At 49.8% G+C, this 27,409-nt stretch overlaps 1 protein-coding gene across 2 annotated transcripts in view; it reads left to right on the top strand.

Annotated features, from left to right (window-relative positions):
* Positions 1 to 27,409, top strand: part of HEATR1 (HEAT repeat containing 1) — a 252,046-nt gene that overhangs the window by 177,261 nt on the left and 47,376 nt on the right. For both annotated transcript variants that reach the window (XM_075339439.1, XM_075339438.1), the window contains 8 exons: positions 2,575 to 2,693; positions 3,021 to 3,142; positions 4,097 to 4,225; positions 5,203 to 5,433; positions 5,582 to 5,711; positions 5,814 to 5,980; positions 6,078 to 6,124; positions 25,777 to 25,900. In XM_075339439.1, coding sequence (XP_075195554.1) covers positions 2,575 to 2,693; positions 3,021 to 3,142; positions 4,097 to 4,225; positions 5,203 to 5,433; positions 5,582 to 5,711; positions 5,814 to 5,980; positions 6,078 to 6,124; positions 25,777 to 25,900 — 1,069 coding nt within the window. The remainder of the gene's footprint in view (positions 1 to 2,574; positions 2,694 to 3,020; positions 3,143 to 4,096; positions 4,226 to 5,202; positions 5,434 to 5,581; positions 5,712 to 5,813; positions 5,981 to 6,077; positions 6,125 to 25,776; positions 25,901 to 27,409) is intronic.

The following is a 27,409-nucleotide window of genomic DNA, read 5'->3' as shown; positions in this document are numbered from 1 at the left end:
ATAAGAAAAAGAATTTACGGTAAGTAACAAAATTCTCTTTTTTCCCCTTCTGACACTTGCTTCCTTTGCGCAGCCGCTCTGCAGTTTTTTCCCACGGTGTTGAACCTTATTGAACTTGCTTTCTATATGCAATTCAGGAGCGGTTTCTAGCTCCTCTGCGATGACTGCAACACTTTGATGTGGATCTGTGTTTATATGTTTATATATTTTTTTCTTTTTATATAATTTTCATGAATATCCAATCTGTCTCTACTCAATCTATAGGGTGATGACATTGTTGAAAAATCACATACACGGTGTCCCCCCCTCTTTCTTTCTTTCTCTTGCGGTCCTGGTGGAAACCTATATATTATGGGTTTATTCTTTTCTCCTTTAGTCTCAAAGAGTTTTTCCTCACCATTGTGTCCTCTCTGTGTCCCTCCTATCTTTTGTTCCCCTCCGATGTCTCTATAAACCACACTTCCTGTGTGGTGGTCACGTGCTTTCACTAATCCTATCCAGACCCAACCGGGTTTTCTGCCTACAATTCTGTTAGAGTTCTAGGTCAACTCGGTACCTGACCGAACAAATAGGTTTTGATACTTATATAAAACTATGGTTGCCATGAAATACACATGTTTATTTTATTTTTCTGTACAATTTCCTTGGTATAATATATATATATTTTTTTGTTTTTTCATTTCTCACACTAATCATTATATCCAGATTTCACCGCAAATGTCCAAAGTAGATGTGAATGTATGTTTTGTTTTTTTTTTCTCTTGCAATTCTCTTGATTACGTCATACATGGATCATCTTGCACCCTTTCCCGCCCGTTTTTTCTTTTTCGGGGAGGTGCTTTGACAACACATGGTCTATTTAAATGTACACTTGTATCTGTCACAGTAGATTTGATGTATGCTTGTATCTGATGGTCCTGAGGAAGGGAGCAAGGCTCCTGAAACGCGTAGACCGATGCAATAATAAAGCTTCATTGATCTGATCCTTTGGCTGGTGATCATTGGCGCGGCTTTGAAGAACCCGGTTTCTACCTCTCTCTGTTATCTGCCGTTTTGGGTTGCTGCTGCCGTGGTCAAATTTTACATGCGATTACAGTGGTTGTGACTCTCACAACCACATTTGGTGAGTAGTATTGCTCCCCCATCCTATACCCCTACATACAAGGGTAAGACCCTATTGCGCTTTATTTTTCCACAGCTTCTTCTATTACTCACTTCTGAACCAGGCAGTCTTCGACCAATTCTACCTCAGATGGGGGACTCCCGATGTCAACCTGATGGCGTCCAGCTTGAAGCACAAGACCCCCAGTTCGTGTCCAGATCTCTCAATCCTCTAGTGATTGACTCCCACACTGGTGGTTTTCTGGTCACAGTTCTCATTTCCATATGTTTCCTCCTCTACCCCTAATCCCCAGGGTGATCAAGAAGATGAATGTATAAGGAGTTCCTGTCTTGCTCTTGTCCCAGATTGGCCCACCATTGCCCGCTGGATCTGTCTACCATCCTGGAAGGTTGGCGGGTTAAGGACAGAGCACGCCCACTCATTGTTACAGCTCACTCCATTCTCGCTTTGGGGGCTTCCTGGACCGTCCGTCACCAGACTCCTATCTCGCAGTTATGCAAGGCTGCTACTTGCTCTTCCATTTATACCTTCACAAAATTTTACAGGGTTCACACATATGCCTTGCTTTGAAAGAAAGGTCCTGCAAACTGCAGTGGTTCTAGCTAAGACTTGAGGGTACTATCCTGTGCCCACCCTTAGGATGTCCCATGTTTTCTTGTGTTCTCCAATGAAACGATAGAGAAAAGCTAATTTTGAGTACTTTCTCTATAATCTTTCTACCAGCTTTCATTGGGAAACACAGCACCCGCTCTTGTATTCAGTTATGAGGAGTTGTGCTCTTTTACTACTTTACTCCAATCTGTTCTGGCCTTACTGTTGCTTCTCCTCCTGCTTTCTCACTAATTGATTCTGGTTTCTCCACCCTAATGCCATCCCCTTTCTTTGCTGTACCATATTTCAATATTCTTTTTACTGAATTTTTAATAAATTTAAACTAATTCATTATCTCCGTGCCACTTGTTTGGTGTATACTACTGTTGAGGAGCTAACTTTTTTTGCATAGTGTCAGCCTCCTAGTGGCAGCAGCATACACCCATGGTTTCCCAATGAAGGCTCCAAGAAAGATTTTACGGTTTTGAGTACCTAAAAATCTTCTTTTTCACAGCTGTTTGCTAATGCACCAAGCTGGAAGACTGCTGTGAGCCACACATCACGAGCCCGCAAGCCACGTGTAGCGGACCACTGGACTTGATTATAATTCATATTTATTGAGAATAGCGGATGAGAATCTAGTCGGCACTTGAACGCCAATATTACCATCACATACTAGCGGTGACAGGTCTACCCTTTAGCTTTGGCAATAGAGGGGGAATCCTAACAGTGTGCATTGATCACATTCGGGGTGTGCCAATCTGCAGTCATAGGGTTAAAAAATAATCCAATTACTTAGTATAATAGGATAGGGCTCCTGTGTGCCTGTGGTCTTTCTGAAGTTTATATTTTATTCCTAGATGTCTTGAGACTTCAGATCCAGAGCAGGGGAACTTGGAGTACACCAAGCAGCTAATCCTTAGTTGTCTTCTGCACACCTGCCAGAAGGTTTCACTTGATAATGAAAAGAATGCTAAAGGTAAGAGAACTTTTTGTTTCTTCTTTGTTTTGTTTTTTATCCATCCAAGAGTTTTGTTTCAAGGTCCATAGGCAGCCAACTGAAAACAGAATCCTTATTCAGCTGCCCTGAAACGCATGCATTGGTCAAACCGCTTGAACGCCACGACAACTTAGATGGGGACGTAACTGCTACAGTCCACCTCTGGGGGTAATTGGACCCCTGTCACTCACCTTAGTTTCTTAAAAGAAGCTGCGGACATTATCACTTGGGAATAAATGTATTTATTTTTTTTAACCCAAAAAAATCTTAAAATAAGCCTTGATGAATATGCTCTGTATTTTCTAGAAATTCTGGATGAAGAAAAGTTCAATGTGGAGCTCATTGTGCAGTGTGTCAGGACTTCTCAGATGCCACAGACTCACCATCACGCTCTTCTTCTCCTGGGAACTGCGGCTGGAATCTTCCCTGTAAGGACACAACCATTGTTACTAACTTGTACCATAAAAACCTTGGACTTTTTGCCAGTTTGAGGTCTTTCACTTTGGGGATTCATAATCTGTGATATTTTATGTTAAAGTGAACCTGTCAGGTGCAATATGCACCCAGGACCACGAACAGTTCTGGGCGCATATTGCTAATTCCTGCCTAACTGTTCCTGTATCTAGTAGCATAGATAAAGAGATATTTAGAAAAAGTATTTTTAAAGATCCTTTATGACTAGTTAGGAACTAGTCACAATGGCATTAGTTCCTGCGCTCATTCCGCCCTCTTAGCATGTTTGCACGCCCACAGGGGCATACTAACATGCTATTCAATGCCTATTGCTCAGCGTCATCATCAGCAGTAAATGCACATACCTCTGTCCATTGCACCACCTCAGAATGCCAGGCTTAGGTTCAGTGCGCATGATCAGAAGTCCTGGCACTTCCAGTCATGCGCAATAGACCTCTCTGAAGCCGGGATGCGTACACCTGGCTTCATAGTACACATGATTCGAAGTGCGGAGATTTCTGATCATGCACACTGCCGAGCATCTGATACCGTCCGTGACATCGGATATAGGTACGCACGTCACCACTGATGATGCTAGTCAATGGGCGTTAAATAGCATATTAGCATGCCCCTGTGGGCGTACTAACCTGCTAAGAGGGCAGAATGAGTGCAGGAAGTAACGCCCTTACAACTAGTCCCTGCACTCATTAGCATATCATAAAGGATCTTTAAAAGTACTTTTTTCTACAGATCTGTTTATGTATGCTACTAGATACAGGAATTAGCAATATACACCCAGAACTGCTCGTGGTTCTGGGTGCATATTACACCAGACAGGTTCCCTTTAAGGCGCCCTGTCTTACACTTTATCTTCAGATCTTGTTTTCTCAGACCAAAATGTACGGTTTTATCTTTTTATTTCTTTGAAGGACAAAGTACTACACAACATCATGCCGATCTTCACCTTCATGGGAGCCAATGTGATGCGACTGGATGACAGCTACAGCTTCCAAGTGATCAGTAAGACGGTGCAGACTGTGATTCCTGCACTGATACAGGTAGGATGTAATGATATGACAGATTACTAGAAAATACAGCTTTTGAAAGTTTCCTGCAGCTGCAATATTTGTGCGCCTTGTCCTTCGCCTTATATTTTTTGTGGCTGATCACAAGTTTGGTCATAGGGCACTATGTCCTGTCCAAATGGTGGAACAAATTTAAGCATAAAAAAATTTCGGGGCTCTGTGGTCTCTCGCTTGTGTTCTCCCTAAGGAGGACACATGCGAATCCGCAGCAAACAGTTGGCATTGACTGCGGAAAAAACAAGCACAGTGGGGATGGGATTTCTAGAAACCCCGTCTACTATTCTTGCACTGTTCAATGCAGCGTTTTGGATGCAGCAGCTACATCCAAAACTCTGCAAACAGTGATCACTTCTTAGTATATCTGAATAAATATTGATTTCTCCCAAACTCTGCTAAGGATTTGGACACTTAAGGCGAAGTGCTTACAATACGTTTCTTTTGCTACAAAACAAAAACGCAGTGTTGTACTATTGCAGCAAAGTGTGTGGGATTTATATAAAGTCTCATGCCCACTGTGCTTTTTTCTTATGCAGAGTGAAGTGACCTGCAGTGGGTTTTTGAAATCTGCAACATGTCAGCTTCTCCTGCGAGTATGCTCAATTTTGTGTGTGGATATGCCATGTGCAGGTATAATCAGTCAGGTGGGGGAGTGATAGAACCAGGGTTGAAAAATGGAGAAAGGCGATTTTGTCGTTAGTTAGTTATTTATTTATTTTTTGTTAATTTTTTTGTTTGAAGCTTATGCTTTTAGAAAAAAAAAAAGGGATTTTGGGGGGATTTGTTTTAACTTTACTGTATATCAGTTGGGTAACGGGCTGTATTTTCTATCTATTAAAAAGTAGAAAGAATAGTTGAACACTGTATATGGTACGTGAATATGTTGTATATTTTTGAGTTAGAATTTTCATTGTATATTTTACTATTCTTTAAATGTTCTCACTTTGCTACAGGCTGGGGAACAAACCTCCATGGAGGCGAAAGATGATGTAGAGAAGGTGGTTGAAAGGATCATCCATGTGTTTGTGGATGCTCTCCCTCATGTCCCAGAGCACAGACGACTGCCCATCTTGTCCCAGCTCCTGGACACGGTGGGAGCAGAGCGATTCCTCTGGGTGCTCCTAGTTCTTCTTTTCCAACAACATGTAACTAAAACTGTCTCTGTGCTGACGAATGGAGAAAAGGTGAGAAGGGGCGATCTCCTGCCTGTTGCATATTTTCAGTAAACGCTGCACTGCGTATAGCCATTTTGGCTGTGATTACTATACCTGGGCATGTGTTACAATGTACATTTATTTACGCAATATAAATCAATTTTCACTTTTTATGCAGCTGGATGTAGCAGTGGAGCGGGACTCTGAGTTTTGGGTATCTGTCTGTTGTGAATTTAGCGTCCAGAATCAACTAAAGAGTTTGATCAGTCTTCTAAAGTTCATCAGCTCACTTCCAGAGAATAAAGAAGGTGAGAAATATAGAAATCTTTTAAAATATTTGCAGTATATTGTAGAACAAGGTATTCAGTTTTTTTCAGTTGGAGTTTATTTATTCCTTTCTTTTTTCCTAGATGATCCTGAACAGAAGAAAAGCAAGCTGCGGAGGCCAAAAGTCCAGAAGGAGGACACCGAACTCTTCAATGTCGCCACACATTCTGCTAAACAACTACGTCACTTTACGTTTCTGTCTGTGTCTTTCATGGCAAACCTCTTGGCGTCTCACGCTTTTGTCGGCAAGGTCAGTAAGAACACTGATGTGTTATTTACTGTTACTAGAGTATTCTATCATATGTTGTACATATTACAGGTCATTAATAACTCATTATGTGTCTCAGGTGGTTGAGTGTGATGCTTCGGAGGAATTACAAGAACTGGAACAGAGGTATGTAAAGTAACAGATAGCTATGATGTTGGGTATTCTACATACTCTATGGTAGTCTCTGAGGCTTTCAGTCGCACTGTTTTCTGATTTGTAATTCACAGAATGTGATATGCATTCCTAAGAGGTCAAAAACTCACCAGAAACCGCCACTAGCCAACAAGGCTCAAACAGCAAATGCACTAGCAGGACACAGCCGGCCACCTATGATAAAGGCGGGGGCAACACAGGTGCAGAATACCGATGAAGCAATCACTCACAACCTACTAATTCATGGAGGAGGTGGCTGCTAGTATTAGACATGTACACAGATGAGGCTAATAAGGGCGCCAGTCACACAGGTACCTGTGAGGCGGAGTGTCTGGCTTGCAGCATATTAATGTTGCCCATAATATTAGATCAGGTGATCTGCCCAGAACTATATAAATGCATCGCACAGGACAGACACCCTAAAGGGGCCTGGCTCCATCCTGACGAAAAATGTGCAATAAAAAATTATATAAAATGATTGTAAACGTATTTTGGACAAAATATGAACCAATAGCTCACTTCATTATTATTTTTTTATCATTTTCTATTGCACAATTTTCTGCAGGATGCAGCCGAGCCCTTTTTTTTAAATTATTATTATTATTTATTTATAAAGCACCATTGATTCTATAGTGCTGTACATGAGAAGAGGGTTAAATACAGAATTCATATACAAGTTACAATAGACAGACTAGTACAGAGGGAAGAGGGCCCTGGCCTTGCGGGCTTACATTCTATAGGATTTTGGGGAGGAGACAGTAGCTGGGGTGTAGATTGGGCAGCAGCTCCGCGCGGTGGTGAGGCCACCCGTTTGGGGTGCCTGTCCTGTAAGGTGCATTTATATAGTTCTGGGCAGCCCGCCTGATCTAATAGTGTGGACATCATTAATAGGCTGCAAGCCAGACACTCTGCCTCAAGCGTACCTGTCTAACTGGCGCCCTATAAGCCTCATCTGTGTGCATGTTTAATACCAGCAACCACCCCCTCCATGATATGGTAGGCTGAGAGTGGTTGTCTCATAGGTATTTTGCACATGTGTTGCCCCCACCTTTCTTTGTCGCTCCATTGGGAGACCCAGACAATTGGGTGTATAGCTTCTGCCTCCGGAGGCCACACAAAGTATTACACTTTAAAAAGTGTAACCCCTCCCCTCTGCCTATACACCCTCCCGTGCATCACGGGCCCATCAGTTTTAATGCTTTGTGTTGAAGGAGGCACACATGCACACAATGCTCCACATTTTAGTCAGCAGCAGCTGCTGACTATTTCGGATGGAAGAAAAGAGGGCCCCTAACAGGGCCCCCGGCATGCTCCCTTCTCACCCCACTGAGTCGGTGGTGTTGTTAAGGTTGAGGTACCCATTGCGGGTACAAAGGCTGGAGCCACATGCCGTTTTCCTTCCCCATCCCTTAGGGCTCTGGGTGAAGTGGGGATCCTAACCGGTCATCCAGGCACTGGGACCGGGCTCCCTCCGCAGCCCCTGGTGGTATCTGCCGGACAGGAGACTGAGTATCGTCAGGGACAAGGCCCTGCAACTACAGGTACTCTGTGTCCCCTTTGGGACGGTGCATGGAGCACTTTGGCCTCAGACGCTGCAGCGCCTGCAGTGTTGTTTTTTTGTCCGGGACTACCGCGCCGACCGTGCCTGCTTGCCGGCCGCGGTTTTTACTTTAGTCCCCGGCTTTTGCGGCCTAGTACATTAAACGCCCGCCCCCGGGCCTGCCAGTCAGGGGCAAGGGCGGGACGGTCGGCGTGACGCCGACAGTGAGGGCTGGAGCGCACATAGCTGTCCTCCTCCCCCCTCACTAATCCCTATGGGGCACCAGATTCCCGCACTTTTGTAAGTTACCGCCCACGGCTCCCTCCTCCCCTGTGAACGCCGACAGCCATGTTTTAACACATACTGCCGGTGGAGGATTTCTGGCTGAAGCTCTGGGAGACCCGAGGCAGGGAATCTGGTGGCCACACAGAGCGGTTGGTAAGCCACACCGGTTTCCGGTGCTGGTCCCCCTAGGGTGCTGAACTGTATATAGATACATTATATGTGTATACTTTTTCCGGTTCAGCTGTACTGTTAACTTGTGGCTATATACCCTCAGTGATCACGCTCCTGGGAAACAACAGCATGTCGTTCACAAGGAGCAAGGGGGCCAAGGCACAGGCTTATTTTGCTACCTGTACCTCTTGTGCGGCTTTGTTACCTGCAGGTTCCACCTACCCTCACTGTGAGCAATGCTCGGCCCCTGTGGCACTCGCTCAGCCGGAGCCTGAGGCACTAGGGGGTCCCTCGGCCCAGGTAGAACCGCCGGCCCCCCCTGTCCAGATGGCAGGGACAGAGTTTGCTGTTTTAGCCGACAAACTCTCGCTTTCTCATTCCATGACCCAGTCTATGGATAAATGGTCGGCTAAGTTTCTAGAGGTTTTGCAGTCCAGACCGGCCCTTACACAGGCCCCGGGCACTGCGGGATCACCCCCAGGCCCCTCTCGGTCTGCGACTAAGCGTGTTCCTGGAGTGGCCTCTAGTTATTACGTGCAGGACTCCGGCACGGACCGCAGTCCCAGACCAGCTAAGCGGGCTCGCTTAGAATCTTCCCCGACTTCATCACGCAGTTCGGGGTCTCAGCTCGAGGATTCTCTAGAGGAGGAGGCGGAGGTCGCAGCTCAGGACTCTGACCCTGACGTTGCTCTCAATCTGGATACACCTGAAGGGGACGCCATAGTAAATGACCTTATAGCGTCCATCAACCAGGTGCTAGATCTGTCTCCCCCAACTCCGCCTACAGAGGATTCGGCTTCACAACAGGAGAAACACCAGTTTAGGTTTCCTAAACGTACCCGGAGTGCTTTCTTTGATCACTCTAACTTTAGAGATGCTGTCCAGAAGCACAGGGCTTTCCCGGACAAGCGCTTTACTAAACGCCTTAATGACACACGTTACCCCTTTCCCGCTGACGTGGTTAAGGGTTGGGCTCAGTGTCCCAAGGTGGATCCTCCAGTCTCTAGACTAGCGGCTAGATCCGTAGTAGCAGTGGCTGACGGTGCATCGCTCAAAGATGCAACGGACAGGCAGATAGAGCTCCTGCTGAAATCCATCTATGAAGCCATAGGCGCGTCTTTTGCCCCAGCCTTTGCAGCTGTGTGGGCACTCCAGGCTATCTCAGCTTGTCTGTCTGAGATTAATGCGGTCACCCGTACCGCTGCGCCACAAGTCACATCTTTGACTTCTCAGGCGTCTGTATTTGCATCCTACGCCATGAATGCTGTCCTGGACTCGGCTAGCCGTACAGGGGTAGCATCCGCCAATTCTGTGGCAGTCCGCAGGGCCATGTGGCTACGCGAATGGAAGGCAGACTCTGCTTCCAAAAAGTTCTTGACCGGTTTGCCTTTTTCTGGCGACCGACTGTTTGGCGAGCGATTGGATGAAATTATTAAGCAATCCAAGAGAAAGGACTCATCCTTACCCCAACCCAAACCGAAGAGACCTCAGCAACGGAAGGTTCAAGCGAGGTTTCGGTCCTTTCGGCCCTCAGCCAGATCCCAACCCTCCTCGTCCAACAGGCCACAGAAGAGCCAGAGGAACTCTTCTGCATGGCGGTCTAAGTCACGTCCTCCAAAGACTGCCGGAGGCACCGTCTCCAAGGCGGCCTCCTCATGACTTTCGGCCGCCCCAAACCGCATCCTCGGTCGGTGGCAGGCTCTCCCGCTTTTGCGACGCCTGGTGGCCACATGTCCAAGACCGATGGGTGAGGGACATTCTGTCTCACGGTTACAGGATAGAGTTCAGCTCTCGTCCTCCGACTCGTTTTTTCAGAACATCTCCGCCCCCCGAGCGGACCGTTGCGCTTTTTCAGGCGGTGGACACTCTGAAAACAGAAGGAGTGGTGATCCCCGTTCCCCTTCAGGAACGCGGTCGCGGTTTTTACTCCAATCTGTTCGTGGTACCAAAAAAGGACGGATCATTCCGTCCCGTTTTGGACCTCAAATTACTCAACAGACATGTGACAACCAGGCGGTTTCGCATGGAATCCCTCCGTTCTGTCATCGCTTCGATGTCCCAAGGAGACTTCCTAGCATCAATCGACATCAAAGATGCCTATCTCCATGTGCCGATCGCTCAAGAGCATCAACGCTTCCTGCGTTTCGCCATCGGGGACGAACACCTTCAGTTTGTGGCACTGCCTTTCGGCCTGGCGACAGCCCCACGGGTCTTCACCAAGGTCATGGCATCCGTCGTAGCGATCCTACACTCTCAGGGCCACTCGGTGATCCCTTACCTAGACGATCTCCTAGTCAAGGCACCCTCACGGGTGGCTTGTCAACACAGTCTGACCGTTGCTCTGGAGACTCTCCAGAGGTTCGGGTGGATCATCAATTTTCCAAAGTCAAAATTGTCTCCGACCCAGTCACTGACGTACCTCGGGATGGAGTTTCATACTCTCTCAGCGATAGTCAAGCTGCCGCTGGACAAACAGCGGTCGCTGCAGACAGGGGTGCAATCCCTTCTTCGGGCCCAGTCGCACCCCTTGAGGCGCCTCATGCACTTCCTGGGGAAGATGGTGGCAGCAATGGAGGCAGTTCCATTTGCGCAATTTCATCTGCGTCCACTCCAATGGGACATACTCCGCAAATGGGACAAGAGGCCGACGTCCTTAGACAGGAACGTCTCTCTGTCTCTGGAAGCCAAGACCTCTCTTCAGTGGTGGCTTCTCCCCACTTCTCTGTCGACAGGAAAATCCTTTCTGCCCCCATCCTGGGCTGTGGTCACGACGGACGCGAGCCTGTCAGGATGGGGAGCGGTTTTTCTCCACCACAAGGCTCAGGGAACCTGGACTCCGACAGAGTCCTCCCTTCAGATCAATGTTCTGGAGATAAGGGCAGTGTATCTAGCCCTCAAGGCGTTCCATCGGTGGCTCGAGGGCAGGCAGATCCGCATACAGTCGGACAACGCCACGGCGGTTGCGTACATCAACCACCAGGGCGGCACTCGCAGTCGTCAAGCCTTCCAAGAAGTCCGGCGGATTCTGCTGTGGGCGGAGGCCACAGCCTCCACCATCTCCGCGGTTCACATTCCGGGCGTAGAAAACTGGGAAGCAGACTTCCTCAGTCGCCAGGGCATGGACGCGGGGGAATGGTCTCTCCACCCGGACGTGTTTCAAGAGATCTGTTGCCGCTGGGGAACGCCGGACGTCGATCTCATGGCGTCTCGGCACAACAACAAGGTCCCGGCATTCATGGCACGGTCTCAGGACCACAGAGCTCTGGCGGCGGACGCCTTAGTTCAGGATTGGTCGCAGTTCCAACTGCCTTATGTATTCCCTCCTTTGGCAATGCTGCCCAGAGTGTTGCGCAAGATCAGGTCCGACTGCCACCGCGCCATCCTCGTCGCTCCAGATTGGCCGAGGCGGTCGTGGTACCCGGATCTGTGGCATCTCACGGTGGGGCAACCGTGGGCGCTCCCAGACCGACCAGACTTGCTATCTCAAGGGCCATTTTTCCATCTGAATTCTGCGGCCCTCAACCTGACTGTGTGGCCATTGAGTCCTGGCTCTTAGCGTCCTCAGGGTTGTCTCAAGATGTCATTGCCACTATGAGACAGGCCAGGAAACCAACGTCCGCCAAGATCTATCACAGAACTTGGAGGATCTTTTTAGCCTGGTGCTCTGAGAGGGGGTTTATCCCCTGGCCGTTTGCCTTACCCAGATTTCTTTCCTTCCTTCAATCGGGATTGGACAAGGGTTTGTCTCTCGGCTCTCTCAAAGGTCAAGTCTCGGCGCTTTCCGTGTTTTTTTCAAAAGTGTCTAGCCAGGCTTCCGCAGGTCCGCACGTTCCTGCAGGGAGTTTGCCACATAGTCCCACCTTACAAGCGTCCGCTGGAACCCTGAGATCTCAACATGGTTCTACGGGCTCTTCAAAAACCGCCTTTTGAGCCGCTGCGGGATGTCTCGCTATCACGTCTTTCGCAGAAGGTGGCATTTCTAGTGGCGGTTACTTCACTCCGTAGGGTGTCAGAGCTTGCAGCGCTGTCATGCAAAGGCCCTTTCCTGGTCTTTCACCAGGATAAGGTGGTTCTTCGTCCGGTCCCGGACTTTCTCCCTAAGGTGGTGTCCACTTTTCATCTCAATCAGGATATCTCCTTACCTTCATTTTGCCCTCATCCAATTCACCAATGTGAAAAGGATTTGCATTTGTTAGATCTAGTGAGAGCACTCAGGATCTACGTGTCTCGCACGGCGCCACTGCGCCGCTCTGATGCGCTCTTTGTCCTTGTCGCTGGCCAGCGTAAGGGGTCACAGGCTTCCAAGTCAACCTTGGCTCGGTGGATCAAGGAACCGATTTTTGAAGCCTACCGTTCTTCTGGGCTTCCGATTCCTTCAGGGCTGAAAGCCCATTCTACCAGAGCCGTGGGTGCGTCCTGGGCATTGCGGCACCAGGCTACGGCTCAGCAGGTGTGTCAGGCGGCTACCTGGTCGAGTCTGCACACTTTCACAAAACACTATCAGGTGCATACCTATGCTTCGGCAGATGCCAGCCTAGGTAGGCGAGTCCTTCAGGCGGCGGTTGCCCACCTGTAAGAGGGGGCCGTTGTTTCGGCTCTTTTTATCGAGGTATTCTTTTACCCACCCAGGGACTGCTTTTGGACGTCCCAATTGTCTGGGTCTCCCAATGGAGCGACAAAGAAGAAGGGAATTTTGTTTACTTACCGTAAATTCCTTTTCTTCTAGCTCCTATTGGGAGACCCAGCACCCGCCCCTGTGCCCTTCGGGCTGTTTGTTCTTTTGTGTACACATGTTGTTCATGTTGAATTGTTCTTTTGGTTCATGGTTTCAGTTCTTCGAACATCCTTCGGATTGAATTTACCTAAGACCAATTTATAAGTTTCCTCCTTCCTGCTTTGGCACCAAAACTGATGGGCCCGTGATGCACGGGAGGGTGTATAGGCAGAGGGGAGGGGTTACACTTTTTAAAGTGTAATACTTTGTGTGGCCTCCGGAGGCAGAAGCTATACACCCAATTGTCTGGGTCTCCCAATAGGAGCTAGAAGAAAAGGAATTTACGGTAAGTAAACAAAATTCCCTTCTTTTCATAGCGGGCCAGCTGCATCTTGCTAGTGCATTTGCTGTTTTACCATGGTTGGCTAATGCCTGTTTCTGTTGAGTGGTTTTTCTTTGTCGCTCCATTGGGAGACCCAGACAATTGGGTGTATAGCTTATGCCTCCGGAGGCCACACAAAGTATTACACTAAAAGTGTAAAGCCCCTCCCCTTCTGCCTATACACCCCCCGTGCATCACGGGCTCCTCAGTTTTTATGCTTTGTGCGAAGGAGGCTGACATCCACGCATAGCTCCACAGCTTAGTCAGCAGCAGCTGCTGACTAGGTCGGATGGAAGAAAAGAGGGCCCATAACAGGGCCCCCAGCATGCTCCCTTCTCACCCCACTTTGTCGGCGGTGTTGTTAAGGTTGAGGTACCCATTGCGGGTACACAGGCAGGAGCCACATGCTGTTTTCCTTCCCCATCCCTTATGGGCTCTGGGTGAAGTGTGATCCGAATCGGTCTCCAGGCACGGGGACCGTGCTCCCTCCGCAGCCCCTGGGGAATCTGCTGGATAGGAGCCGGGTATCGTCAGGGACAAGGCCCTGCTACTGTGAGGTACTCTGTGTCCCCGTGGGGACCGCGCATGGAGCGCTTGTGCCATACACATTGCAGCACTGCTGGGTGTGTTAGTACGCCGGGGACTACCGCGCGGCCGCGCTTATTGCCGGCCGCGCTTATAACTTTAGTCCCCGGCATCTGCGGCCTAGTATCGCATATTCCCGCCCACAGGCCTGCCAGTCAGGGGAAGGACGGGACGCTGCACAGATCGTCAGCGCTGAGGGCTGGAGCATACATTAGTATCCTCCTCCCCCCTCACTCAGTACACTGGGGCACTAGATTCCCGCACTTTCTTGGGCACGCCCACGGTCCCCTCCTCCCCACAGAACGCCGGCAGCCATTCTTGTCAGCGATTCAGACGCTGGAGAGGAGAGACAACACAGGGAGACCCAGGCAGGGAATCTGGTGATCACACAACCGCTCTGAGCGGTCGGTAAGCCGCACCTGTGGTGCTGGCCCCACTGAGTGCCGAAGTGTGTGTGTATATATATATATATATATATATATATATATATATATATATATATATATATATATATATATATATATATATATATATATATATATATATATATATATATATATATATATATATATATATATAGGCTTATAGGCTATACATTTGCACTGTACGGTCGCTCTGTTGATTTTTGGCTATATACCCTCCTGGATTGTTCTCAGAGGAGATAACAGCATGTCGTCCGCAAAAAGCAAGGGTGCCAAAGCACAGGCGTACTTTGCAACCTGTACCTCATGTGCAGCTATACTACCGGCAGGTTCCACTGACCCTCATTGTGTGCAATGCTCGGCCCCTGTGGCACTTACTCAGCCGGAGCCTCTGCTACTGGTGGCCCAGGTGGAACCACCTGCTACCACTGTCCAGGTGACAGGGACGGAGTTTGCAGCTTTTGCTGACAAACTGTCTGAGAGTATGGATAAATGGTCTGCTAAAATACTAGAAATCTTACAGTCCAGACCGGTGATTCAGGCCCCGGGCACTGTTCAATCTTTGACCCCAGGTCCCCCTCAATTGGAACAGCAAAGTGCCCCTGGGGTGACCCATAGGTCCCAGGGTGAGGTCTCTGACACGGACCGCAGTCCCAGGCCGCCTAAGCGGGCTCGCTGGAAAATTCCCTCCACCTCATCACACTGTTCAGGGTCTCAGCAGGAGGACTCTCTGGAGGATGAAGCGGAGGTAACAGATCAGGATTCTGATCCTGAAGCCGCTCTCAACCTAGATACACCTGAAGGTGACGCCGTAGTGAATGACCTTATAGCGACCATCAATCAGGTGTTGGATATTTCTCCCCCAGCTCCTACAATTGAGGAGTCAGCTTCTCAGGAGAAATTCCGTTTCAGGTTTCCCAAGCGTACATTGAGTATGTTTCTGGATCACTCTGACTTCAGAGAGGCAGTCCAGAAAAACCGAGATTGTCCAGACAAGCGTTTTTCCAAGCACCTTAGGGATACACGTTATCCCTTCCCCCCTGATGTTGTCAAGGGCTGGACTCAGTGTCCTAAGGTGGATCCTCCAATCTCCAGACTGGCGGCTAGATCCATAGTTGCAGTGGAAGATGGGGCTTCGCTCAAAGATGCCACTGACAGACAGATGGAACTATGGTTGAAATCCATCTATGAAGCTATCGGCGCGTCTTTTGCTCCAGCATTCGCAGCCGTATGGGCACTCCAAGCTATCTCAGCTTGTCAGGCGCAGATTAATACAGTCACACGTACATCTGCCCCGCAAGTGGTGTCCTTAACCTCTCATGCGTCGGCGTTTGCGTCCTACGCCATTAATGCTATCCTGGACTCTGCGAGCCGTACGGCGGTAGCTTCCGCCAATTCGGTGGTAGTCCGCAGGGCCATGTGGCTACGTGAATGGAAGGCAGACTCTGCTTCCAAAAAGTTCTTAACCGGTTTGCCATTGTCTGGCGACCGCTTGTTTGGTGAGCGATTGGATGAAATCATTAAACAATCCAAGGGAAAGGACTCATCCTTACCCCAGTCCAAACCAAACAGACCTCAACCACGGAAGGTACAATCGAGGTTTCGGTCCTTTCGGTCCGCGGGCAGGTCTCAATTCTCCTCGTCCAAAAGGCCTCAGAAGGATCAGAGGAACTCCGATTCATGGCGGTCTAAGTCACGTCCTAAAAAGACCGCCGGAGGAACCGCTCCCAAAGCGGCCTCCTCATGACTTTCGGCCTCCTCAAACCGCATCCTCGGTCGGTGGCAGGCTCTCCCGCTTTTGCGACGCCTGGCTGCCACAGGTAAAAGACCGATGGGTGAGAGACATTCTATCTCAAGGTTACAGGATAGAGTTCAGCTCTCGTCCTCCGACTCGTTTCTTCAGAACATCTCCGCCCCCCGAGAGAGCCGATGCTCTTCTGCAGGCGGTGTGCACTCTGAAGGCGGAAGGAGTGGTGATCCCTGTTCCTCTTCAGCAACGGGGTCACGGTTTTTACTCCAACTTGTTCGTGGTGCCAAAAAAGGACGGATCCTTCCGTCCTGTTCTGGACCTAAAACTGCTCAACAAGCATGTGAAAACCAGGCGGTTCCGGATGGAATCGCTCCGCTCCGTCATCGCCTCAATGTCCCAAGGAGATTTCCTGGCATCAATCGACATCAAAGATGCTTATCTCCACGTACCGATTGCACCAGAGCATCAGCGCTTCCTGCGTTTCGCCATAGGGGACGAACACCTTCAGTTCGTGGCACTGCCTTTTGGCCTGGCGACAGCCCCACGGGTCTTCACCAAGGTTATGGCAACAGTGGTGGCAATCCTACACTCTCAGGGACACTCGGTGATCCCTTACTTAGACGATCTGCTTGTCAAGGCACCCTCTCAAGGGGCATGCCAACACAGCCTGAATATTGCTCTGGAGACTCTCCAGAGTTTCGGGTGGATCATCAATTTTCCAAAGTCAAATCTGACACCGGCCCAATCACTGACATATCTTGGCATGGAGTTTCATACTCTCTCAGCGATAGTGAAGCTTCCGCTGAACAAACAGCGTTCACTACAGACAGGGGTGCAATCTCTCCTTCAAGGCCAGTCACACCCCCTGAGGCGCCTCATGCACTTCCTAGGGAAGATGGTAGCAGCAATGGAGGCAGTTCCTTTTGCGCAGTTTCATCTGCGCCCACTTCAATGGGACATTCTCCGCAAATGGGACAGGAAGTCGACGTCCCTCGACAGGAACGTCTCCCTTTCGCGAGCAGCCAAGGCTTCCCTTCAGTGGTGGCTTCTCCCCACTTCTGTCGAAGGGGAAATCCTTCCTGCCCCCATCCTGGGCGGTGGTCACGACGGACGCGAGCCTGTCAGGGTGGGGAGCGGTCTCTCTCCGCCACAGGGCTCAGGGAACTTGGACTCAGACAGAGTCCTCCCTTCAGATCAATGTTCTGGAGATAAGGGCAGTGTATCTTGCCCTAAAGGCGTTCCAGCCGTGGCTGGAAGGCAAACAGATCCGAATTCAGTCGGACAACTCCACAGCGGTGGCATACATCAACCACCAAGGCGGGACACGCAGTCGGCAAGCCTTCCAGGAAGTCCGGCGGATTCTACTGTGGGTGGAAGCCACAGCCTCCACCATATCCGCAGTTCACATCCCGGGCGTAGAAAACTGGGAAGCAGACTTTCTCAGTCGCCAGGGCATGGACGCAGGGGAATGGTCCCTTCACCCGGACGTGTTTCAGGAGATCTGTTGCCGCTGGGGCATGCCGGACGTCAACCTAATGGCGTCCCGGCACAACAACAAGGTCCCGACATTCATGGCACGGTCTCAAGATCACAGAGCTCTGGCGGCAGACGCCTTAGTTCAGGATTGGTCGCAGTTTCAACTCCCTTATGTGTTTCCTCCTCTGGCACTGTTGCCCAGAGTGTTACGCAAGATCAGGGCCGACTGCCGCCGCGCCATCCTCGTCGCTCCAGACTGGCCGAGGAGGTCGTGGTACCCGGATCTGTGGCATCTCACGGTCGGCCAACCGTGGGCACTACCAGACCGACCAGACTTGCTGTCTCAAGGGCCGTTTTTCCATCTGAATTCTGCGGCCCTCAACCTGACTGTGTGGCCATTGAGTCCTGGATCCTAGCGTCTTCAGGGTTATCCCAAGAGGTCATTGCCACTATGAGACAGGCTAGGAAACCAACGTCCGCCAAGATCTACCACAGGACGTGGAAGATATTCCTGTCGTGGTGCTCTGCTCAGGGGTTTTCTCCCTGGCCATTTGCCTTGCCCACTTTTCTGTCCTTCCTTCAATCCGGATTGGAAAAGGGTTTGTCGCTCGGCTCCCTTAAGGGACAAGTCTCTGCGCTCTCTGTGTTTTTTCAGAGGCGCCTAGCCAGACTTCCACAGGTACGCACGTTCCTGCAGGGGGTTTGTCACATCGTCCCTCCTTACAAGCGTCCGTTAGAACCCTGGGATCTGAACAGGGTGCTGATGGCTCTTCAGAAACCACCGTTCGAGCCAATGAGGGATATTTCTCTCTCACGCCTTTCGCAGAAAGTGGTCTTCCTAGTAGCAGTCACTTCACTTCGGAGAGTGTCTGAGCTGGCAGCGTTGTCGTGCAAAGCCCCTTTCCTGGTGTTTCACCAGGACAAGGTGGTTCTGCGTCCGGTTCCGGAATTTCTCCCTAAGGTGTTATCCCCCCTTCATCTCAATCAGGATATCTCCTTACCCTCTTTTTGTCCTCATCCAGTTCACCAATGTGAAAAGGATTTGCACTTGTTAGATCTGGTGAGAGCACTCAGATTCTACATTTCTCGTACGGCGCCCCTGCGCCGCTCGGATGCACTCTTTGTCCTTGTCGCTGGCCAGCGTAAAGGGTCACAAGCTTCCAAATCAACCCTGGCTCGGTGGATCAAGGAACCAATTCTCGAAGCTTATCGTTCCTCGGGGCTTCCGGTTCCCTCAGGGCTGAAGGCCCATTCTACCAGGGCCGTGGGGGCGTCCTGGGCCTTGCGGCACCAGGCTACGGCTCAGCAGGTGTGTCAGGCGGCTACCTGCACACTTTCACGAAACACTATCAGGTGCATACCTATGCTTCGGCAGATGCCAGCCTAGGTAGGCGAGTCCTTGAGGCGGCGGTTGCCCACCTGTAGGACGGAGCAGTTTACGGCTCTATTATGAGGTATTATTTACCCACCCAGGGACTGCTTTTGGACGTCCCAATTGTCTGGGTCTCCCAATGGAGCGACAAAGAAGAAGGGAATTTTGTTTACTTACCGTAAATTTCTTTTCTTCTAGCTCCAATTGGGAGACCCAGCACCCGCCCCTGTTCCCTTCGGGCTGTTGTTCTTTGTGTACACATGTTGTTCATGTTGAATGGTTTCAGTTCTCCGATATTCCTTCGGATTGAATTTACTTTAAACCAATTTATAATTTTTTCCTCCTTCTTGCTTTTGCACCAAAACTGAGGAGCCCGTGATGCACGGGGGGTGTATAGGCAGAAGGGGAGTGGCTTTACACTTTTAGTGTAATACTTTGTGTGGCCTCCGGAGGCATAAGCTATACACCCAATTGTCTGGGTCTCCCAATTGGAGCTAGAAGAAAAGGAATTTACGGTAAGTAAACAAAATTCCCTTCTTTTCTACTTATTTTGCTAAATTGATGTAAAAATTTACCTAAGTTTCATAATTGTGTGTTTGATGGGGGTCCCACCACCAGGACCCTCTCTAATTGCCAAAATGGGGAACTTCTCTGTTCATGGCTTTGTAGCTAGGAGAAGCTGAATGGAGCCACTGGTTTCTCATGGGTCCCACTCTCCATTCTAAATCTATGGCACTAAATATATAAAAATGGCCGAACACAGCGTCGGGATTGTCTGCTTTCATCAGTGGTGTAGACTTGGAATGGAGCAGTAGGCTACAAGCATAAGACAGCCATGGATTGCTCAGTGGTGGGGGGGCGCAACGGTGGGACACACACCCATCCAACATTTACTACCTGTCCAGTAGACCTATTGATTTATGTAGATAAGAATACTTTTTTTCTCTGATGCCTCATTGGGGGACACAGGACCATGGGTGTTATGCTGCCTATCCATAGGAGGACACTAAGTAGATGCAAAAGCATAGCTCCTCCTCTGCAGTATACACCCCCTGGCCGGGCCAGGCAAGCTCCGTTTTAGCTTAGTATCTGTAGGAGGCACATCTTCCAAGGTTTTGTTATTTTTTGAGGGCGACTGTTTCCTTTTGGGACTGATCTCCCAATACCATCAACGGGCGGGAACGCGGAGTGCTGCCTCCATGTACTACCCCTCCTGCGACGCTGGATCCTGGGCTGCATCTCACATGGACGACGGGTCCCACAGACACCGATTTTTCCAGAGCCCAGGGCAGAAGCACAATTCCTCAGCCCCTCTTTGCAGGCTCTGAGTTGATACATTGCACCTGTGTGACCGGACACAGCAGGCTGACTTTGCTATTCCTACTGCCTGGACTGAAGCAGTGTTTAAGGTGAGATCCCCCCTGACTGGTTTCCCAGACAAAGTGAGAAAAGACAGTGCAGAAAGTCCCTTGCTGATTGCAAGGAAGAGAGCCCCAGGGATCCTGAACACACAGTGTTAACTCTTTTCCTAGCTGCGTGCTGGCTGGAGGAGGGGGGGGGGGGGGTCCCTCGCTGTTTGCAGAGAATCTGCACAGATAATTTACCGGTGGCGGGGGGGAGGGCCCAGAGCTCAGGAACTCACACTGTTTATTTGCTCCAGCTGCGTGCTCTGATTGCAGAAAGCCGGCAGAGTTTATCCTTCGGTGACGAGCTGTGTGCTGACTGGAGGGAGATGTCACAGAAGCTCCCTTCCCGCCGTTTTTTTTGCTACCGACAGCAGGGGGCACAATGACTTATTCTTGGCGCTCTTTTAGCGCTAAGCCCCGCCCCCCCGTGGCCGTGATAAGCCCCCCCGGAAAGCGTGCGAAGATCTCCACACAGAGGTAACAGCTCAAATCAGAGCTTACTCCTTCCTGAGGACGCAGGGCCATCGGCTGATTCTGATGAGGTACTTGCTTCACTTGTAGCTCTGCTGACGATTGCTCCCCCTCCTGGCATACTCCTATTAGGAACATGCAGAATTCTGAGGGCACTAAGAGCGCTAAGGCTCACATAGTCTACTATTCAGCCTGCACTGCCTGCCACGCTGAGCTACCACGTAAACACACCTCTTCTCTCTGTGGTTCCTGTGCCCCTATAGCCTCCCAAGACCCCCCCGCCACCACCGCCGCAACCGTCAGCCCAGAGCCTAGGGCTCCCAGCCCACCGGAATGGGCACAGTTTCTGTCCCAATCCATGGAAAAACTGTCACAGAACCTGGTTCTGGCTATACAATGTCGTCCTCCACACCCTTTTGGGTCCCTGGACGTAACGCAGCCTGAGGATACCCCTATGGAGGATCCTTCTGAGGTAATCCGGGCACATGCTTCACCGGTTGCAGGGATCAGGAAAAGAGCACACGGCCGGGTGTCTCCAGCACTCTCTCATGGCCCCCTGACTCTCCCTCGGGAGCACACAGGGCAGGCTCTCCCACACGCTCCACAGCTTCTGAAGAGCTGGAGGAGGGAGAATGCTGTTTGTACCGGGAGGATTCCTTTGTTTCATCCTCCCCAGATGATCAAACTGCAATAGACTCCCTTATAGCAGCAGTCAACCAAACACTGCATGTGGAGGATCCCCCATCCACTACCACTGACCATGTGGTCTCCTTTAAGAGGGCAAGGAAACCCCAAAAGGTTTTCGCTGATCACCCAGAGTTTCAGGATATCCTCACAAAGCAAAGGGGGAAGCCTGACAGGCGCTTCTGTAACCGAAAACTCATGGAGTCCCGGTACCTTTTTGCCTCCCGCCTTGCCACAAAGACGCTCCTGTCTTTACCCGATGGTTCCTCCATCAAGGACCCGACAGACAGACAGGTGGAGCACCTCGCCCGCTCTGCTTTTTGAGGCTGCGGGTTCCTCCCTCTCGCCCTCCTTTGCCTCTGTGTGGGTCGCAAAGGCGATCTCGGTCTTGGCAGAATCCCTTAACACTTCGCTTGAGGAATCCCAGTTCCCTCATACCTTCACAGAGGTAACAGCTCAAATTGCCGCTGCGGCGGAGTACCTCATGCAGGCCTCCATGGACGCTGCTACCTGCGCAGCGTTTGCCGCCTCAAATACCATAGCCATCCGTAGAGCTCTCTGGCTCCGACAATGGCGAGCGGACTCTGCCTCCAAGAAGTCTCTCACGGGCCTCCCCTTTTTTCCAGACCGTTTGTTTGGCGAACGTCTGGACATGCTCTTTTCTGACGCCACGGGAGGAAAGAGTACCCCCCTCTTCCCCAGCTGAAGTCCAGGACGTCCTTCACCAGACGTCCACAGTCCTCGTTCCGCTCCTTCGGAACTCATTGGTTGGTCGACATCCCGTGCTGTCCCCGCTGTCAGCCGCAGACTACGCAGGGACCGACCTTCTCAGCTCTCCCCGAAACCCACTTCGTCATGGCAGCCTAGACCGAAACAGTCCAGGACTAGGGAGACTCGTACACGACGTTTTCCCCCCTCATGGCTCCTTCAGCGCCCCGGAAGACACACTCATTGTAGGAGGTCGACTGCGGCTCTTTTCAACACATCTGGGCTGCCGTCTCAGACGACAAATGGGTGCGAGACCTTGTGTCTTCTGGTTACCAGGACCCGACCCCCGAGTCGGTTCTTTCTCTCAAACCCCCCGAAGACTCGAAAACGACGCAAAGCTTTTTTCTCAGCAATCCACTCGCTCCAAACAGCAGGAGTGATAATACCTGTCCCGGACGACGTGAAGTTCAGGGGTTTTTATTCCAACCTCTTTGTGGTCCCCAAAAAGGATGGGTCAGTTCGACCCATCCTGGACCTCAAACACCTGAACAAACATGTGCATGTACGGAGATTCAGAATGGAGTCCCTAAGGTCCATTATTACATCCATGGTTGAAGGGGAATTCCTCGCCTTAGACATCAAGGACGCGTAACTGCACATACCCATCGCCCCAGATCACCATAAGTTCCTCCGCTTCGCAGTTCAGGACTCCCACTTTCAATTTGTAGCTCTACCCTTTGGCCTTGCCACCACACCAAGGGTCTTCACCAAAGTCATGGAGGCCGCCATGAGCGTCCTTCACGCCAGGGGAGTAGTCATTCTCCCTTACTTGGACGACCCCTCCTTCCGCGACTGCTCAACTAGCGTACAGATCACTGTGGACACCCTATCCCGCTTAGCGTGGCTAGTGAATCTAGACAAACCATCCCCGATCCCATCACGATCCTTCACCTTCCTGGGCATGTCGCTGGACACCCGTCGGGGCTTGATCTATCTCAACCTGGACAAGGCGATCGCTCTTCAATGAGCAGTACGCTGCCTTCTACGTCCTCCGTCTCGCTCCTTTCGATTCAGCATGAAGGTACTCGGCAGGATGGTGGCGGCTATGGAAGCAGTACTCTTTGCTCAACTGCACCTCCGCCCACTGCAGCTAGCCCTTCTAGCGGCCTGGGACAAGAGCCCCTTCTCCCTGGACAGACATCTTCACCTCACGCCTTCAGTCAGGTACGCACTCCGCTGGTGGCTTCGGTCCTCATCCCTATCGAAGGGGAGATCTTTTCTCCCAGCGAACTGGCTGGTCCTGACCACCGATTCCAGTCTCCTAGGCTGCGGAGCAGTGTACCGGCACCACACTGCTGAAGGACGTTGGACGCCCCAGGAGTCTTCCCTACCCATAAACATCCTGGAAATCTGCGCGATCTTCCTCGCGTTCAGGGCATTCTGCTCTTTGCTAGCGGGTCATCAAATTCGAGTCCAATCGGACAATGCGACAGCTGTAGCCTACATCAATCGCCAAGGGGTACACCTGCAGCAAGGCAGCTTATCTCGAGGCCCACAGGATCCTCAGCTGGGCCGAATCGACAGGGTCAGTGATATCAGCTGTACACATACCGGGAGTAGAGAACTGGGCAGCAGACTTCTAAGTCGCCAAGGCCTGGCCGCCGTATAGTGGTCTCTCCATCCAGAAGTGTTCCTACACATCTGCACTCGCTGGGGTACACCAGATGGGGATCTAATGGCCTCAAGGTTGAACGCAAAGGTACCCGCGTTCATAGCCAGGTCACGCGATCCACAGTCCATCGGCGCGGATGCTCTCGTCTGCTCCTGGCTCCACTTCCGCCTGCCTTACATATTGCGGGTAATCGGGAAAATCAAGGCAGAGCGAGTCCCGGTGATACAGATAGCACCGGACTGGCCCAGGCGCGCCTGGTACGCCGAATTAGTACAAATGCTCGTAGACGTACCGTGGCGCCTTCCAGACATCCCAGACTTGCTGACACAAGGGCCCATTTCCCATCAGAACTCCAGAGCCCTGAAGCTGACGGCATGGCAATTGAGACCTGGGTATTAACAAGAGCAGGATTCTCTCCGGCGGTTATCTCCACCATGATCAGCGCCCGAAAGCCTGCTTCATCCCGCATTTACCACCGTATGTGGAAAATCTTCCTTTCATGGTGCAGGGAAACTAACGTCCAGCCTCTGCCTCTGGCCATCCCCAGAATTCTAGATTTTCTGCAGGTTGGCTCTCAGTTCCCTTAAAGGGCAGGTCTCAGCGCTCTCAATCTTCTACCAATGCCGCCTGGCTCAAAAAAATACCAAAAATAAAACGCAGGTCAAGACCTTCCTCCAGGGCGTTTCCCATCTAGTTCCCCCGTACAAACGGCCGCTGGAACCATGGAACCTCAATCTCGTTCTGGACAGTCTTCAGAGGTCCCCCTTTGAACCTCTCAAGGAATCCTCCCTTGCTTTTCTGTCCTGGAAGGTAACGTTCCTGGTGGCAATTACGTCCATCAGACGGGTTTCGGAGCTAGCAGCACTCTCTTGCCGCGAGCCTTTTCTGATTTTTCTCCAGGACAAGGTGGTTCTGCGCCCCCTTCTGGATTTTCTTCCAAAGGTTCCTACCCCGTTTCATTTGAACGAGGACATTGTTCTGCCAGTAGGTGCTCCAGGCTGTCTGGGACTGGTTCCTAGTCCTTGGGTTGCGTTGTCTTGTTTTTATTTTTCCCACCCATGGACTGCTTTAGGACGTCCCATGGTCCTGTGTCCCCCAATGAGGCGTCAGAGGAAAACGGATTTTTGTGTACTCACCGTAAAATCGTTTTCTCTTAGCCATCATTGGGGGACACAGCACCCACCCTGTTGGGCCTTGGTTCTCTCAGTACCTTATTTGGTTATGACTCTTTTTTTTCTCATGTTCCTCTGTTGAGAAGTTTTTACTGGCTTTTTCTCCTACTGCTTGTGTACTAAAACTGAGGTTGCCTGGCCCGGCCAGGGGGTGTATACTGCTGAGGAGGAGCTATGCTTTTGCATCTTAGTGTCCTCCTATGGATAGGCAGCATAACACCCATGGTCCTGTGTCCCCCAATGATGGCTAAGAGAAAACGATTTTACGGTGAGTACACAAAAATCCGGGTTTTTTTTTTGTTTTTTTTAAGGAGTTGTCTCATAAAGACAGCCAGGAGATCATCTAATTGCCACTGTCAGCTGCTTGATACCCCCTGATGGGCTGCTATTCTCAATACTGTGTGCACCAAAATGGGAGACACCCCCACACTCATAGTTGTTTTTCGGGCTTACCTGTCACTGTATATATTATGGCATTTGGACATGGTTTGATCTCAGTGTTTCCAAAACTCCTCCAGTCCTCAGAACCCCAAATAGATCATGCTTTCAGGTTTTCCTTAGTATTGCACAGGTGAGAGAAAATGTGGCAATTTCTTGATATGATTCAATCACTTATGCAATGCTAAGAAAATCCTGAAAACGTGATCTGTTGGGACCCTGAGGACTGGAGTTTGGGAAACGTTGATCTAATATGTTCTGGATGCTGCATATTAACAAAGTTCCCAAACGACAGCCCCAGCTCTTAGCTTGGCTGCAGTCCCTGGCTATTCCACGAATAATATAATTCATACTTTTCCTAATTTGTATGATTACAGAATATTAGAAGAGGTTCTCTGCTATATAAAATTAGTAGCTGGCTCCGTGGAAGCAAATGCAGACAAACCAACGGCAAAGTTCTGGCGAGCACTTCTCAATAAGTCCTACGAACTTCTGGACAAGGTAAGGCCCACATGGGATTTCTGTTCCTTGTGATAAATCTGGAACAAGCAGGAAGGAAATGCCTAATTCACAGTCTTAAACATTGTATGGTTATCACAGTTTCATACTTCAAAGGATCTTTAACCCCTTCCCGTTATTAGACTTACCAGTAAGTCAATACCGTATATTCCACTGCGTTCCCGCAAATGGACGTATCTGTGCGTCCTAGTGATTGTGCAGGCACAGAAGTTGTACCCATGCGATTGCCGCCGAGAACTCTGCTTAAATGTTTGCCGAGCTCCAGTTGTCACTGCCAGAGCCAGTGCCCGCACCGCGCCTGGCTTCTAATCCCTCTAAATGCTGCGATCCATAGCAATTGTGGTATTTAAAAGCTTGAGATGGGGAGTGTGGCAATCGGACACAATTTATGCCATGATATGAAGAGGTCAAATAATGTCCTCCTGATCTATAAGCTACATGAGCATGGTCTACCAGTCATTCTGCCAGTATCACATTGACAGGTCTAATGTATATACAATACATGTGTATTGCAATACGTTAGACCAGTGATCAAACTGATAAAAGTTAAAGTCCCATAGAGGGACTAAGGAAAAAAAAAAGTTTGAAAGTTAAACTATTTTATAAAAAAACCCAACATATAGAGCAAAGAAAACAAAAAATTTTACCCCATAAAAAACAAGTATTTATGCAGTAATGAATTTAACAAAAAAAGTACACATTTGCCACCACCCAGTCTTTAAATGTGTCACACTAGTTAACTCCTTCAGTAAACACTAAATAAAAAAAGGCAAATGTCCAACAGATGGGATCCCTGAAAAGGTAATCTCGTCCCACAAAAACCAAGCCCCCACTCGCCTCCATCAATGTAAACCAGAGCAGATGAGAATTTAGTTTATGCAGGGCTCTTCTTGAGTTATTTATTCACTGCACTGAGAGGAGGAGACGGGACAAAAGCAGTGAATAGCTGGACTGAGGTAGAGAGCCTTCAAATCGGGACAGTCCCACTGAATCCCAGCCGGTTGGGAGGTATGTATAATATGGTGCTCCTTCCTTCACTTTTGAGCTTTGCACTGTGCCTGAAAAATAGTTCATGATTACATGTAAGGTATTGATGCACTCAGGAAAAAAGGACCTCACAGTTTGTGTGCAATTTCTCCTATTTAGCCATTATAAAAGTTAAAAATTTGGGCCTAAAACAACATTTTAGTGGTAAAAATGTAATTATGCTTCACCACCCAATGGTATAAAATTCTGCGAGGCACATATGGTGTCAACATGCTTATTGCACCCCTAGATGAATTCATTGAGATGTGGCGTTTGTAAAGTGGGGTCATTGGGGTCTGCTGTTCTGGCACTTCAGGAGCTCTGCCAATGTGATATGGCACCCGCAAACCATTCAATTAAATCTGCATTCATATATAGCGCTCAATCCCTTCTTCACTTTGTACTATATAAGGTATTGGCATACTCTAGAGAAATTGCACAACAAATTGTATGGTCCATTTTCTC

The sequence above is a fragment of the Anomaloglossus baeobatrachus genome, chromosome 3, assembly GCF_048569485.1.
Source record: "Anomaloglossus baeobatrachus isolate aAnoBae1 chromosome 3, aAnoBae1.hap1, whole genome shotgun sequence".
In the NCBI taxonomy this organism is placed as follows: Eukaryota; Metazoa; Chordata; class Amphibia; order Anura; family Aromobatidae; genus Anomaloglossus; species Anomaloglossus baeobatrachus.
Note: the sequence above shows the minus strand (reverse complement) of the source record. Positions and strands in the feature narration are given on the sequence as shown.